This window comes from Hordeum vulgare, chromosome 5H, assembly GCF_904849725.1.
Source record: "Hordeum vulgare subsp. vulgare chromosome 5H, MorexV3_pseudomolecules_assembly, whole genome shotgun sequence".
NCBI classification, from domain to species: domain Eukaryota; kingdom Viridiplantae; phylum Streptophyta; class Magnoliopsida; order Poales; family Poaceae; genus Hordeum; species Hordeum vulgare.
Genome location: NC_058522.1, coordinates 566273868 through 566290112, shown reverse-complemented (window position 1 = coordinate 566290112; position 16245 = coordinate 566273868). Strand labels below are relative to the sequence as shown.

General features: G+C 46.1%; 2 protein-coding genes across 2 annotated transcripts; both read right to left on the bottom strand.

Annotated features, from left to right (window-relative positions):
* Nucleotides 1-1995: 1995 nt before the first annotated feature.
* Nucleotides 1996-9198, bottom strand: LOC123453117 (protein DEFECTIVE IN EXINE FORMATION 1). Its single transcript, XM_045129884.1, has 13 exons — nt 8890-9198; nt 7319-7429; nt 6816-6898; nt 6450-6567; nt 6169-6380; nt 5291-5742; nt 5125-5195; nt 4381-4637; nt 3894-4075; nt 3179-3462; nt 2960-3077; nt 2662-2844; nt 1996-2570 (listed from the first exon to the last, which is right to left on the bottom strand). Exons 1-13 carry the CDS (start codon nt 9024-9026, stop codon nt 2253-2255), a joined length of 2526 nt encoding a protein of 841 aa, XP_044985819.1. The 5' UTR covers nt 9027-9198; the 3' UTR covers nt 1996-2252.
* Nucleotides 9199-12721: 3523 nt separating this feature from the next.
* LOC123399283 (cytochrome P450 709B1-like) lies at nt 12722-14794 on the bottom strand. Its single transcript, XM_045093701.1, has 4 exons — nt 14416-14794; nt 14117-14340; nt 13779-14026; nt 12722-13662 (listed from the first exon to the last, which is right to left on the bottom strand). Exons 1-4 carry the CDS (start codon nt 14714-14716, stop codon nt 12858-12860), a joined length of 1578 nt encoding a protein of 525 aa, XP_044949636.1. The 5' UTR covers nt 14717-14794; the 3' UTR covers nt 12722-12857.
* Between the last annotated feature and the right edge of the window lie 1451 nt (nt 14795-16245).

Here is a 16245-nt window from a genome sequence, read left to right as displayed (position 1 = left end):
GCCACCACCAAGTGGGCGCTGCAGAAGTTCCGGGGAGGCGACGCGGTGGTGGCCATGGACCCGAGGGTACGTAGGAGCCCGGCGTCGGTGGCGGCCATGGAGGGGATGCTCCGGCTGGCCGAGCAGTGCGTGATGCCGGCGAGGCAGGACCGGCCGTCCATGCGGCGGTGCAACGAGGCGCTGTGGACCGTGCGAAGGGACTTCCACCGGAGGCAGGAACCGCGGCAGGACGTGCCGGCCGCCGCCGGAGACAGGAGCTCCGAGTGGGTCAGCCGATGACGATGACACCGAAGTTGCCGTCCTTCGGAAAATTCCGACGCTGACCGGTGTCTATACCAAGGAAGATTTGCAGCTTTCTCAGAAGAAGACCATTACCCTTGTAAAGCGAAACCAACTTATGAAGTTGTATTTCACAAACACTTGTAAAAATCGAACCAATAAAGGGCTACAGCAGCAGACTCCAGATGATGGATTTGTGCACCATGGAACGTACGGGTGCTGCGCAGCACACCGGAGATCAGTTAGCCCTCGCCGCCAGCGACAACAATCTGCCACGATCTGTAAAGATACAAAGCACAAAACTCACGACCAACTTGGGAATTTATAACTCAGCTGCGCCGTGTACTTTGTTCTCAGTGCAAAAGATTTCTTAAATGGATTTCAGATTTGAACTTCAGCTATGCCAGAAAATAACATGCAGTTTTTACAAGAAAAATCTGAAGCAAGGCAACAGGATGGTATTATATCAACAAGTTTATTCAATTATTTGGCAATCTCCACTTTTGCCTAGCAGCTGAGCTCATGCTTCATTATCTACTTACCATGCGTGAGGGGGTGAGGTTCACCCATTGCATGTTTGTCCCGACGATGATGACACATGAGGGTGTCGTTGCCTGCCATGCGTATCATCGTGGAGCTCCGAAGCCTCTCTTGCCTCGTGATTTTGGCCTTCGCTTGAAAATCTTCAATCACAATTTACCAAATCAGATGATGGTGTCATTCCAATGCATGTCACTTCCCTTTGGGGGTGATGATGATGACATATGTAGGCAACATTGGCTTTGGCATTCTTTTTGATGGTGTGTCCACTTCACGTTGGTAGCCAAGCTAGTCATGTCATAAATGTTTTCGTCCAGTTTTCCATAAATAAATCAGGACTCTTTTTTTCCTTTTTAACAAATCGAGATCCTTTGAGGCTGACTTTAAAAAATGTGTACCTATGTTGGTGTTGCAGTTTGGAAACTGCAACCCTCATCGGTGTTTTGTACAAATGTCATTATTATTTGTGTGGCACTTCGGCGCTGATGTTTTTCTTCGGAGAAATGGCAAATTCTAATGACAAGTCAAGTTTCTATCAAAAATAATCTAAAACACAAAAGTTGTCATGCTTGACAATTAAAATTGTCATCCTCACATCACTAAAATGTGTCATAAAAAATATTTGGAGTTGACATGTGCTCGTATCTGACGTATGACATTTATCATGCTGTTTTTAATAGAGGGAGACTATTACACGGGGGGCAAACCGCTTACTAATCCAGTCAAGAAAACAAAAGAGCCAGGAAAGTAAAAACTGAGAGAATTGGTTCCAACATTCCCCGGTAGCATCTCAGACGTCACGCACAAAAGGGCTGCTAGACTGAGAGTTCTCCTTCCAAATTTGACTGAAAACAATCTGGTCTAAACATCGAGACTGGCGCAAGCATAAATGGGTTGATAGATCTTCATCTAACTGCTAATTTTGGCACAAGCGAAGATAAGCCCCTCATCTCACTAATAAAACAACAAAGGCATGCACATATTTCTTTCATTCCCTGACCTGCTTTCAGATAAAAAACAGAAACCCAGCGGTTCAGAATCTGGACCCTTGTGGCCTTGCACATAAACAAGCTCCGGACATCACAAGAAACTGAAGAAATGCAGACCATCGCCTGAAGCCGAACAACAAAAACAGGGACCCCTTGAGTACATACATCAGGTCGACACAAAATGGGGTTACGATGTCACATCACCAGTTAGAAAATAATTCAACTGTGTCAAAAAATTCTTCCTCAAAACTCAACTGTATTTCTATACTGTAAAACTATATCTGCCCTGCCCAATTAGTTAACTGGTGGGTGGGGAGCGGCATACAGGATTTCTCATCTCATGGTGCAGGTCGCGCTCGCTCCCCGGTGTGTTACGGTGTGCAGAGGCCCTGTCATGGGAGAGCCGGCGGGCCGTCCCCTTGATCTGCTTCACCGTGGGAGCCACTAATCGATGTTGTTCCGCGAAAACGATGGCAACGGTGCACCTTCTTGGGGCCGTAGGATGACGAGGACAAGGAACATCCCAAGCATCGGCAGAACCACGAGCCATTTCAGCAGCTTGAAGTAGTGCACGTGGAAGGTGAGTGAGTACTCGTCGGCGAAATGCAGCCCGTGTTTGTCCACCATCTCCACGAGCACGGTTCCTGTGGTTCTGACTGGCACAGTGGGGAGCTGCATCCGCTTGTGTCCTGGTTCATTGTAGACTTGACTGACCACAATGCGCCTGTCTCCCTGGTAATTCCCTGGGACAAGTAAAGTTACCTGAAACCCAGCAGTAGAATGGAGAAAGTTTGGAGTTAGTAAAAGTATTTAGTTTGTCCGTCGAGTGAGGTTTCAGGCTCACAGGATGTACCGTGACGTTGTAAGGAGCTTGATTCCCATAGGGAACCCTGTATTTGTCTACAATCTCAAATTCAACCCAGAAATGCTTGCCCTCTTCGTCACGGAATGCCCTGGAACCATGCTTAACATAAATACCTTGACGGTTGTGCCTATATGCAGCATTATTCCTTCCTTGGTTTGACGATCTCCATTCCTACAATCAAATTAGAATGGGAAATAACATTCTTAGCACGCTTTATGCCCTCTACGTATAAACCAAGCTCAAGCAGAAATTGCAAACAGTTCAACCGAGGCTACGCATCGCCTACCTTGAGAGGATGGTGTGGTGAGGGAGTGGAAAAGCAAAAGACATTGCCATTCATGGTAGTAACAATCAGATCAAGGTCATCTCCACCATCCACATTGTCAGCCAAAACCATAGTGTACCTGTCAATGTGCAAAGCAGTGAGCACATTCTGGTGAAATGCAAGTACAAATATCCAAAAATGCTACCAAATGTCTTTAAGAGCAGAGAAGAAATGGCATACGAGGTCTCTCCAATGTCAACAACATCTGCACAGCCACTAGAGCCCTCGATCAAATACAAATAACCATCAAAGGACGTAGTAGCAAGGGTTAGTCCTTGCGTCTTTTCTCCACGTTTGCTCATGTCAACTAACAAGACAGGACTCATGATCCTTCCATGTGTTCTATATGGGAAAGGCTGAACTTTTGAGCCATCCTTTCCACTAAGAACGTAAATGTTTCCAGATACAGTTGGGACCACAACATCGGTGTGGCCATCTCCATTGACGTCCCCGACAGTAGGTCTCTGTCATCATATGATAATAACAATCAGATTGAATATAGAAAAGCCAAAATGCAACAAAGTAAAGAAGATGAAAGATGCTGTGATAGAAATATGTCTATTTTAACTAAAACCAAATATGATGTTATGAATCCGTGTTAAAACAATTTTTAATAGAACCAGAAGGCGGAATGGTTGAATATTAAGAAGATTGAAGGAAGATTCTAAATGAATCTTATTCTCCTGAGCTAAACTAGGCAAGCATCTTCAGCATGTGTAGCCATTGCAGAGTATAGATTGTCAAGGGACATGGATTACAATGGCATATGAATAGACAACCAAATTATATAAGCATTCGGTTATCAGCAACCTAGCCTACCCCAACTTGTTTGGGCTAAAGGATTTGTTGTTGTTGTATTCGGTTATCACCGTACAAAGAATATGGTGAAACTTGCCTGTGGAACAAGGCTCTTCAGATGCACCTCCCAGATTTCGTCTCCCTCTGCAGTCCAAGCTGCTACATTACCATGCACATCAGCAGTGACCATCTCGATCTTACCATCATCATTGATGTCTGCCGCAATGACTGGTGCATGGATCTCAGCCATCTCAAGGGGGAAATTTTTCCTAGTCTTACCTATATTAACAAATCAACAACACAGAGCTCATGGTTACTTCACACATATCAGCACAGCAAAGATAAAAGTATTAACGATGTGGAAATTCCTGTTTTCCCTGTGAGGATTTCAGTGGATTATAAACGATTTTTCCAAATGGAAAATAGAATGATAAAAACTGATTATACTTTACACCAGGTCTTGTACAATTCTAGTGAAGAAACACTAGGCTACAAGAGTTAAATATATGCAGTATATGGAATGACAGCTCAGCCTAAATCTGCTTTTGGATGCAATACTTCACATTATGAGGTTAAGAATTTACCGTGATGATCAAGAACATAAAACAAGCCATAGGAAGTTCCAACAAGGATATCCAAATTTCCATCACCATCCAAATCAACCACAGTTGGAGACGAATATGCATGGGCAAGGAATTTCCCGCTTTCAGTGCTCAAATCGAGTTCTGCTGTCCATTTGACTTGTTTTGTATCAAGGTTAAAAACAACTATACTGCTTGCAATATATTTTCCTGTGTCAATCCCTCCTAGCTCTTTTAAATGCTCTGCGTTATCATAATACCTGCCAGTAAAAGACAGCAAATTACTATACTGCAAAAGGAACACCACCACGGTAACACAGGCAATATATAATGAAGTGCTCATGTTGCGGTTGAAAACTTTGCATTAAGAAAAATCATATCAATAATAACACAGCAAAATAAAAAAACACCTAGCTTCTGGTTTAGCACCTTCAACTCATTACTCGAACAAGCATGATATAGAACAAAAACAATCAAAGCAAAGCATAAATTTAGTCAGGGAAGCAAATGCACAATCTAATTGAGCTAGCCATAAGCACCATCATCAACCAACCAGTCCATGGTAAGAGAGAACAAATGGATGTCCTATTTTTGAAAAAATAATCTTGGAGAGCATTAATGAAACATGCACGCAACATAGGACATCACAAATAAACTGACGTTCAGAGATTCTTATTTATGAGTCATCATCCAGATGTCATGATCAACACGCACGAAATGCATTAGTAACAGAGAAAGCAGCCTTACTCGCGGTCAAAGAAGTAAGATACAGCAATAACCATTTCTTGTACACCGTCGTTGTCAATATCTGCAATTACCTGTAGAAAAAATGTCAAACCAAGTAAATAACTCAAGAACATTACTAGAACAAACATCAAAATATATGTAAAATGGAACAAAAAGGCTCACTTACTGGGGTCGACAATATGTGAGCATCTATGCTCACATAATCTTCCGCTTTCTCATGCTCTTGTTCTGTCCAATCCTCGTCTCCCCACCAGGTATCATTAACATAATCATCATAATCATAACTGTACTCTTCAGGGAGATCTTCTGCATCCCGGAACAAATCAAATGATGCATTAGCTTCGTCCTCTAAAGGCTCGTCATTTTCAACAGTTGCTTTTCCTGTTGTTCCTGCATCACTACCATGAGTTTCTGCACTTCCCGTTTGATCATCACTTTTATCTGCTGTTTGAAGCAACCTTCTCTGAGCATGTGATGCACTCTCTGTTGTGGTTTTCGGATTTTTTGGCAACTCTGGATTCTCCTTTTCAGCGGTAGAATTAGGTTTTGTTTCGGCCGACTGTACCTCAGATGGATGTTTCAAGGGATCAGCTCCCTGTGGTGTGTTGGTTGTACTTCCTACAGTAATAAACAGAAAATGTCAAAATGCATCCTTCCTGCATTCACACCCCCACAGCAGGACGGCATGGATAGTCCACTACCCACATCAGAGTAGTGCAATGATTACTATATGCATGCAATGTCAAATTTCTTTAAAACATTTATCAATCCTCATACTGATGAACTTAGTTGACAAATATGTTCACCACACAGCAATACTTTGTGGTGGAGCAAATAAACCTTTTTAGTTTTCTGATAGGGAAAAAGACGAACACCAAACTAATAGCCCCTGATTCAAATGTAAAGAAACAGTACATATACCTTCCGCAAAGCCTACCAGATACAAATTGCTAGTGAAAAATCTTTACATCCAAATGCAGAACTAAAACAAGGCATTAGTATAGACCAGTGAGAGATGTGGCATCAGATTATAAGCTAACTTACGTGACTGAGGTTCCTTTGAAGATTCATCACCAACCGATTTGTGCTGAATGTCTGAGTGAGATTCCTCAGAAGCAGCTTGTTTCGCAATTGAACTGTCATTAACATCCGGGTGGGAACGATCTACTGGATCTGGATTTAGTCCAACATACCAATCTTTATGAACTTTCCTACGAGGTACCTCTAGCTTGTCCATCATCAGATAACCTGATATCCTACATAACAAACAAATAAAGATCCGCATGTTCATAGAAATAAAGATGGCCACATATTGAGTTCCTTACCTGAAGAAATTCACTACACCGTTGTAAGTAGCCAACACTATTTCCCGTGTGCCATCCTTGTCAATGTCATAGAGAAGAGGACTTGAATGAACATTTGACTGGTGAAACGCAGGCCATCCTGGAATTAATGTTTCAACAAATATATATTAAAAAGAGAAGTAAACCAGACCAATTAAAAGAAAAGTAAACCAGACCAATTAAAAAGAAAAGTAAACCAGACTAACAAGGATATGGATAACAGATATTAACTGAAAGTTCTTCAGGGCATAGCAGGGTGTATCTTAAACTAAATATAGTTCGGTTGAAAATTTTCGAGAATATGTAACAAAGAGCTCATAGCATGTGAAATGAGAGGTGAAGCCTCACCTGGTAGTTTGTCTCCATCGGAACCTTCAAGCACTTCTAAGTAATGGACAAATGATGGCACCACTACTTCCAGCTTTCCATCACTATCACAACAAAAAGAAGTTCATTCAAGTGTGTTCAAAATAGAACGATAAAAAGATAGAAGGCGCTAAGGCAGCAACTGGAAGCAAAAAATATGCATGCATCTGACATTAAAATATTTAATAAGTCAAATTTAGCATGTCTATGAAATGCCTGCAGTTTGGACTTTCTAAGCTAAAATCATATAGGGGAAATAAGCTACAGCTACTCTGTTTATGGTGATGATGTACTTATCTGATATACCACATTATTACTATAGTGATCAAACAGAGGGAACACACTACTCTTTACAGAGCATGGAGCGATAATTTCATCTTTAGGTAAGCAAAAAAGGATGGAAACATGAAATGATCGGGTACATATGACACAGATCAGCGCGATACTAAAGACAGAAGAGGCTAAACAACTTCTCAAGCATATACCTGTTGATATCAGCAATCAGTGGACTTGCATAAATGCTGGAACTAACTTCGGTCTGCCATCTCAGCTCCACGTGTTTTGGACACTTGGTACTCAACAATGCATCTTCATCACTACAGAAGGTTTACAGATGTTATATTGTGAAGTGTATACATCAAACCGTACAGACTGCTGACATTATTTGCCTGGGCACCTTTGAAATATGTAATGTGCATAATGGTTAGATACAACGCATATCCTCTGGCCTAAGTAAATTACTAGAGTAAGTTGTGTGCTTGTACCATTTGCAGGTCAGCAGGTGTGCACATAAATCATGTCATGGATAAGATAAAGTGACTTCGCTTAAGTTGCAGTCTTCTTTAGCGAAAGGAAAAAAAGCAATACTAAACATCAATAACTTGAAGAAAATACATATTTTAATCTAACAAACCAAGCTACTCCGTATACAGATATAAAATGTACTAGTAAGTACTCTATTAAATAACTATGCATTGTGCTCCCTGTATGGTGTTTTCTAGCAGTTTTAAGAATTAATGTGCCAGTGAAATTCAGGTTACCAGCAAAAGCATTAGCATCGTTGATATCTAATGCCACATGATAATATGATATCTATGTGGACATGGTCGAAGCTATTTTTAGTTCTATCTGAGATCAACAAATGTTCCAGACACAGACAACAATTTTGCAGAAGCCATACATGGATCCCATGATTTTTCTGTGAATTTCAGGCGATAGTCGTGTTTTGCCGCAACTTTCACAGTAAGGAGCTATCATAAAACCACCTTCTAAGAGGCGTCGGTGAAGTTCTTACTAGGTTTTGGTGCAGGCCTCACAAAAGCAAGAGTTTCCACCTTTTCAGCTCACTCTCATGTCTTTTCATTACTTTTCTTGGTTGGGTATGGTAGAGGGGGGCTGTAAGAGCTTACTGGGGGTTTTAACTCTTATGGAATCATGGGATGTGAGCAAATTTTCTGGGTAAAAGGTTGCCCAGGTCCCAAATGATGCCACGGTTTGATAGGTGAGGCCGTGCAATCAGATCATGTGCATCATATGTGCAGGCGAAATGGAGCTCAGGTTGACACAAAAGCAACCAGACCAGCATGAATCGGAATTGGGAATCGCATTCTTCTGGACGAGTAGCCTGCTTAACTAGATAACATGACATAGAACACCAGATTCAGGTATGATGTGATGAGTTCAGTGCATCTTATAGATCAACTAGCAATGTGAAACGTCGAGTAATTTAAGCACTGAATATGCCAATTACAGAAACCATAAAGTGGTTTAACATAATTTGCGGACATAGCGCCGTTCTAAGCATAAACAGAGCCTCTGGTGTGAAGGCGTGAACTGAGCGCTGGCACAGCAATCACACACAAACTGGTTGAGGTCAACAACAGCAACGCGGCTACGAGGAACCACGCAGGAAATGGTTAACGCCAACGGATGCGGCGGGCCTAGCAGAAGCGAGGAAGCAAACATGTCATCTGATAGTTTCCGTCGCCGAGGATCTAGCAGCGATCCCAAATCTAGAGCGACTCGCGGGAGGGGCGGCTGGGCAGGGGGGACTCACAGGTGGGGGTAGCCGAGCATGTCGTCGCTGGCCTCGCGCTGGCGGAACTTGTTGGTCGTGTTGGAAGCATCCTCCCCCGCGGCGGCCGCGCCCGCCGCGAGGAGGGCGCACACGGCGAGGGCGAGGAGGGGACGCATCTGCGGCCGGAAGAGCCTTGGGGTCCACGGGGCGGCGGTCGCGACGTGGCGGCGGCGAGGGGGTAAGGAGATCTCGGCCCGGCGGGCGAGCGGGCGAGCCGGGTGGAGTGGTGGGGAAGGCGGAGCGAGCAGGAGGACGGACTCGGAGGAGCGAGCCGCTCGTCGGGGTGGAACGCTGGAATGGCGGAGGAGACGAGGGGGGTTTCTGTAAAGCTGCGCAGATATGGCCAAACGGGCCGTCGGCCCGGCCCGACAGCCCGTATGCCTGGCATGACACGGGCCTGGCCCGGCACAGACTAATCGTGCTCGGGCCCGACACGAAGCACGGCCTCAGGCCGTGCCTCAGCCTGGAGGCTGGCGCGCGGGCCGGCAGGGCACGGTCCGTTTATTTTTTATATATATATTTAGTTTTTTAATATATCTTTTTCTAATAATAAAGCACCGATGGCTTCTGTCGTCCGTCGTGACAGTTTTGTAAAAATGTTTCCTTATTTTTTTAAATCAATCCGCGGTCCTTCATTAAGTGAAAAAAAATGTTTTATTTTAAAAATAAAGCCCATGTCCTTCACCTGTACAGGGATGGGGTGGATTCGGTCTGTCTGAGGAGGAGGCCGGTCCATCGATGGCGGAGAGGGGAGGTGAGGCGACGAAGGAGGAAGGGGCAGGTAGAGGCGGCGTTGCAGGTGGGCAGGGAGGATCTCTAGGAGGAAAGGAGGCGACGACGTGTGAGCTGGAGGTTTACGGTGGCGTCGTGCGATAGGGAGGGAGAAGCCTCGCCCCTCGTACTCCATGCCTCCATCGCTCCGCTTCGCTTTGCATCGGCAGCGGCCCACCCCGTCGTCCACCTCTCCTTGCCTCGCGCATGTGGTGGCTGGTGGCAGGCCGACCTCCACCGCCCCTCCCCCTTCCCAGACGACCTCGTCGGAGGGCACGGCCTTCACGACGCGTTCCGGGCGGCCGGTGTTGTATGAGATGCCGAGGAGCAGCACCAGGTCGAAGCCGGTCATGCACACGGCGCGCTGCGCGAGGAAGCGGCGGAAGTGCTGGTCGAGGATGGCGGCGCGGATGGGCTTGGCGGTGCCCGCGAAGCGGAGACGGAGACGACGTCGGAGCACGCAACAATGTCGAGCAGCAGATCCAGCGGGAGCGTCACCCCGGCGCAGGGTCCGGGACCCGTATGGCGGCGCGGATGGGCTTGGTGGTGCTCGCGAAGCGGAGGACGGAGATGACGTCAGAGCACGCAACAATGTCGAGTAGCAGATCTAGTGTGAGTGTCACGCCGGCGCAGGGTCCGGGACCCGGAGGTGGGGCGTCGCCACAGGTGGAAATTGACAATTTTGCTCCTGTGTCTCTTTTGCTCCAGTGGGTTTCTGCTCAATTTTTGGATCTGGATTGTAGTTCTTCTATCAGCATCAGCCTGTACTTCCCAAATTTGCAATATTTTTCACGGTTAAGAAATTAAAATTGAAGCCTATGATGATGAACTGTATATGTCTGCATCCAAGCCTATCAAACGTGTATATATAAAATGTTTCTGATGTCATCCGCAAAAAAAATGTTTCTAATGTACTCCCTCCGTCTCAAAATAACTATCTTAACTTTGTACTAGATTTAATACAAAGTCGTAATAAGCTTAAGACACTTAATTTGAGACCGAAGGACTATAAAAAATTGAAAATGATGCTTATACAAACTTTATGTAAACCAATGGCTTAACTTTGATTTTTTATATTGTTTTAAACTGTTTTGCTAATGATTTTTTTTAAGTATATCGATGTTGATATGCAACCTTAAACATTTGACATGCATGTAGTTACAACTTGATTGTTTTCGATAGAGCTGTCTAATATATTTGCAACCAAATTAAGAGTTTACTTGGATTACAAATGCAAACACTTATATCAGGAAGACAAAAATAATGCTCGCATATGCTATCATTAATGAATAAAACATACTTTGTTATTTTCATCGTAATGTTTGTGGGCATCACCGAGGAGGAGAGAGACCATGCAACTTGAAACATCAAGTAAGATCATATCCATGTTTACTTATTATATGTTCATTAATAATATAAGTTTACATGACATAAATTTAAATTGGTTGAAATACATGTATGCAATATTCTTTCATGCTTTGATTTCTTGATTTGTTAATTAAATATGCATCAAGGTGTATACTCCCTTTGTAACTAAGCATATTGAACATATTGAGAGAGAGGGGGGGAGACCTTAAAATGTGATGTCATTTGGAACTAAAAGAGTGGACCTATTAAGGTCTTGAGTTGTGGTTATTGTGTTAAGAGCGAGCGCGTGTTATTTTCTTTTCCATTACAACACACGGGCTCTTTTGCTAGTATGACCCAATAGGCCTAAAAATAAACTCATAAGGCTAAAAATATGCGGCCCAACGTGCTAATCGGACCAACATGCCGGTCCGTTTAATAACCGGGTCGTCCCTGGGCCTGGAGACGCAGCCCACGGGCCGGTACGGCATGGCCCGACTAATAAACGTGCTTGTGCAGGCCGTGTTGTGCCAGGCCCGATTACAACGGGCCGTGTCGGGCCATGCCGTGCCGGCCCGTTTGGCCAGGTATGAAGCTGCGGGTCATTTTGGTCTCCTCTCCCTGAAGGGTGGGCCCAAGGTGATTGTCCTGACCGGTGGGTCCCCTCACCCCGGAATGCTTCGTTGGATGAATCAGATTTTCAAGCCATGGCAAACAAAAAGGATTAGGGGATTATACTTCCCATTCGAAAATACTTATTATATAAATGAATTTATATATATGTATTTTAGTTTTAAATACATTTGTTTTTATACATTTGTGTGACAAGTAATTTCGAACGGAGGAGTATTTAATAAAATTTAAAACAAATCAAAAGCAACTTATTCCAAGAGCAACCCAACATGGAAGCTTGTTTTCCCCACTAGGTCTCGCGACTTAGGATTCCTCTCCTTCATTTGGGACTTTCTCCGACGTGAGTCAGTCATATCCATTGTCGTACATACGATTATTTCTATTCGATTTTCTGCACGACACATGTTAAAATCCATCCATCACTTTTGGTTCATGGGGTGCGGGAATGGCTTGTCTACTCGTCTGGCCTTGGCGATGACTTGATGTCTGGGATTGATTGGTTTAAGGTTTCAGGGTCCAAACGGGGTGTCAAAAAAAACTTGAGTGCGAGTAGCAAGATTAGTGGAGGCCCTAGCGGAACTAAAGATGATCTGGATGACATATTGTGGGGTTTGGTTTGAGTGAAAAAAAGAGAAGTTTGAGGAATTTGTTTTTGAAGAAACAAAAGATGTTGCGAAGGAGTGAATCAAGTGGATGGCGATTGCACTGGTTCATAGGAAGAATCAACTCACCTCTCATGCTTTCTGTGCTCACATGAGTGTTGTGTGGCGTGCGGTCCAGAAGATCAAATTGCATGCCTTGGGAGAAAACCTATTTTATATTATTGAGTGTTTCTTGCCCTGGGGATTGGTTGAAGATTTTAGAGGACGACTTTGTGAGCTTAGGGTTTCTCGAAGCTCGGACAAATCACATATTAAGATGACAATTTTTCATACAAACACTATAGATAATGGTTGAACATGAAGCGCTGCATCGTCAGCAAGCCCAAGCTGTCGTGTGGCTTGGGGTGGTAAATTCGCCCAGTTTGCATGAAATTATTTGCAACTAGTCAGCAATGTAGTTGGATTTGTGGTTTTTTTAGCCAAAATAAAAGCTGATAACGGTTACACAAACATATCTAGTGTACAACATAAACTATACCCTAGTCAAACAAATACAAAACATTGTGTTATACTCAACACACATTACACATATCTCTACATCTCTAGGCTCTTGAGGACCATGGGAAGACCAAACTTGGGTCGTAGTGTGATCACGTCCATGGGGGCATGGACATACTTAGGGGATAGGAAGAATGAGAACCTTTGAAGAATCATGACAATCACGACCTTGGCCTCGATCATTGCGAAGTTCTGCCCGATGCACGACCTTGACCCACCGGAGAAAGACAGGAATGCATTAGGATGCTTTGCTGCCCTCATCACCCCATTTTCAAACCTGAGAGGTTTGAATTCGTCGGCATCCTCTCCCCACACCTCCTTGTCACGGTGTATCGTCGCGATGGGGATGGTGAGGACCGTGCCTTTGGGCACTTTGATGCCACCGACCTCAAGATCTGAACCCGTCTTTCTCTGAATGGTCGATATAGGAGCGTATAACCTAAGAGTTTCTAGCAGGAACATGTTGACTAGCTTCAGTTTGTTGAGCATGTCGCCGGTGGGAACCTCATTGCCGCACTCCCTCGTCACCTCCACCCTGAGCTTCTGCTGCCATTCTGGATGTGTGCTCAACAAGAACATGGTCCATGAAAGCATGTGCGAGCTAGTGTCGTGGCCGGCGAAGAAGAAGGTCTTGCACTCATCTATGATCTCGTCCATGCTTAGAAGCGGCTCGTGACCGTGCTCCTCCGGAATGCACGCCTCCAACATCAGCCCGAGCAGGTCGTGACCATACCCCATGGTGTCCTTGGTTGCGAGCCGACTCTTGATGATGTTGGTGAGCATGCCCCTCACCTCTTTGTCGAGCTTCCATATCTTGAAGTTCTTTCGGGTTGGCAGGTACCTGATGATCATCGAATTCCATGAACACATCCATGCTCAAATTTACACATTGTAATCTTGTACTGTGTTGGTTTGAACCAAGCCACAAAATGGAAAATGAAGCAAGTAGTTAAGCACCTAAATGCCCGGATCTGGACACTGAAAACGGTGGAGAAGGCAAGGAAGAGGAGCTCCCTCTGCGCCAGGAAGACTCGCTTCCCCTCTCTGTAGCTAGCCCCGAAGGCCGTATGGGAGATGACATCCGCGGTGAGCTCCTCGAACTGGCCGCTCAGCTCGACCTCCGCCGCGCCGCCTCCCTCGTCCACCTTCGCCTTCCACTCCGACATGATCGACCCGGCACAATCCGACATGGTCGCCGTCATCATCTATGGCTCGTACGAATACATAGCAGCTGTTAAGTTGGCGCTGGAGCTGGATAACAACACACGTCGTGCCGTTCCTGCATGGGTACGTACCTTGAGCTTGTCCATGTTGAAGGCAGGGTGGACGACCTTGCGGTGGCGCTTCCACACGTCGCCGTCGGCGAACACGAGCCCTTTGCCGAGCAGGCGGGCGATGTGCGGGTTCCCGGTGTTCTTGGGGTACAGCCCGGTGCGGTCCAGGAGCACCTGGCTCACCATGCTCACGTCCGCCACGCACAGCGTCGGCCGTGCTCCGAACCAGTACACGAACATGCGCCCTGCAGTGGAGATAGATCAATGGCATGGAATCATGGATGGAATCACGGGCGCAGGCCGATCGATGAGTTTGATACCGTGGATGGGGATCCAATTGCGAATGTGCGGCTGCACCATGGGGACGAGGTCGTGGGAGCCGACGTCCAGCACGGCGCCGGCGCTGGCGGCGCGGAGCCGCTTGATCTCGCCGAGGTTCCCGGCCAGGAACCTGTAGCCCGGCCCGCCCACGCCCTGCGCGCGGAGCTGCCGGGCGATGGCGCGCGGCCTCCACACCAGCGCGCTCAGGGACCACGACGCCAGCACCGCCGCCGCCGCCGCCGCCACCGCCCACACGAAATCCATCGGCGCGGTGGCGGGGAAGAAAAATCTGAAATACATCAGCGACGACCGACCTGCATGTACGCCTGAGCTTCTGCTCTTGGACAGTAGTGCTGCCTGTGAGCTGAGAGTGACCGGGAAATGTGCGTAAATGCGCGCAGCCAAATTTTCCGTCGATCTTGTGCACGCAAGCGACCAGATCCGCCATTGCAGCCGAGACATTTCATTTTTATACGGATAGTGGGGATCAAGGCGCAGATTTCAGTGATATCGTGCCCTCGTGCCTCCGCTGACTAAGTGATTAACTGGACTTTCTTTGGCCCTGTTTGGATACTCTAACCGGGTTAGAGGTTAGAGTTAGATTCTAACCCTCAACTAACCCTGAACTAACTCTAACCCAAGAGGTGTTTGGATGAGAGGGTTAGATTGACAATAAATGCCCTTTCTTAATCATTTGGTAACTTTTGTCCATATTCACTTCCGGATTTCGTGTGGCCGATCGTTGTGTGGCCGGCAGGGCGCGGCGGGGCGGGGCGGCCCGGCGGCGGGGCGCGGCGGGGCGGGGCGGCCCGGCGGCGGGGCGCGGCGGGGCGGGGCGGGGCGCGGCGGGGCGCGGCGCGGCGGGCGGCCCGGCGGCGGGGCGCGGCGGGGCGGGCCGCGGCAGGGCGCAGCGGCCGGCGGCTGGGGCGCGGCGGGGCGGGGCGGGCCGCGGCAGGGCGCAGCGGCCGGCGACTGGGGCGGCCGGGAGGGCGACGAGAGGGACAGCGACGGGAGGGACGGGGGGTTGGTGGGATCTGGTGCGGGCTGGATGCAATAGCAAGTGATTTTTTTTTGTCCCCACCTAACTCTAACCCAAAAAAGCACCTCTTGGGTGGGTTAGAGTTTTTGGGTGGGTTAGATGCATCTAACCCAATCTAACCCTACCTGTTTGGATTTTTGAGGGTTAGATAGTTCAACTCTAACCCAATCTGACTCTAACCCTAGGATCCAAACAGGGCCTTTGTAGTGATGAGGAGGATTAGGCCCTGTTTCTTTAAAAAGTCTTAAAACTTTTTTTAGTCCAAAAAAAGTCTTTAGTCCCTATCCGTTTCTTTCCATGGACTAAACAAGGACTAGAGGTCATTAAATGATATGTAAAAGACCATGTTACCCCTAATAATAGAAGTTATTAAATCACATGTTAAAAGTAGGGGCACTATTGGAAAAGGTGTCAAAAAAGACCCAAAAAGTCTCTCCCATAGGGACTTCTTCCTTTAGTTTCAAATACCCCTTTTAGTCCCTAAAAGTCCCTCCTGTTTTTTTTCACGTGGGACTAAAAGGGACTTTTATTAGTCCCTAGAGCAAAAGGTCCCTATAAAGAAACATCCCCTTAGATGATGAAACATGGATTAACAAAGTCCATTAGTCCAACATGTCAAAAGTAAACAAAGAAAAAATAAACTGTCACGATAACATCATACAAATGCGCCAAAAAAAACAGCATACATAACAAATGACTTGTACATATGTCTAGATATAGCTTTTTCTCTTATTTGTATATTATTTGTTGGAAAAAGGGGATTTCAGTTGGCCATATCGGCAAGCAATAC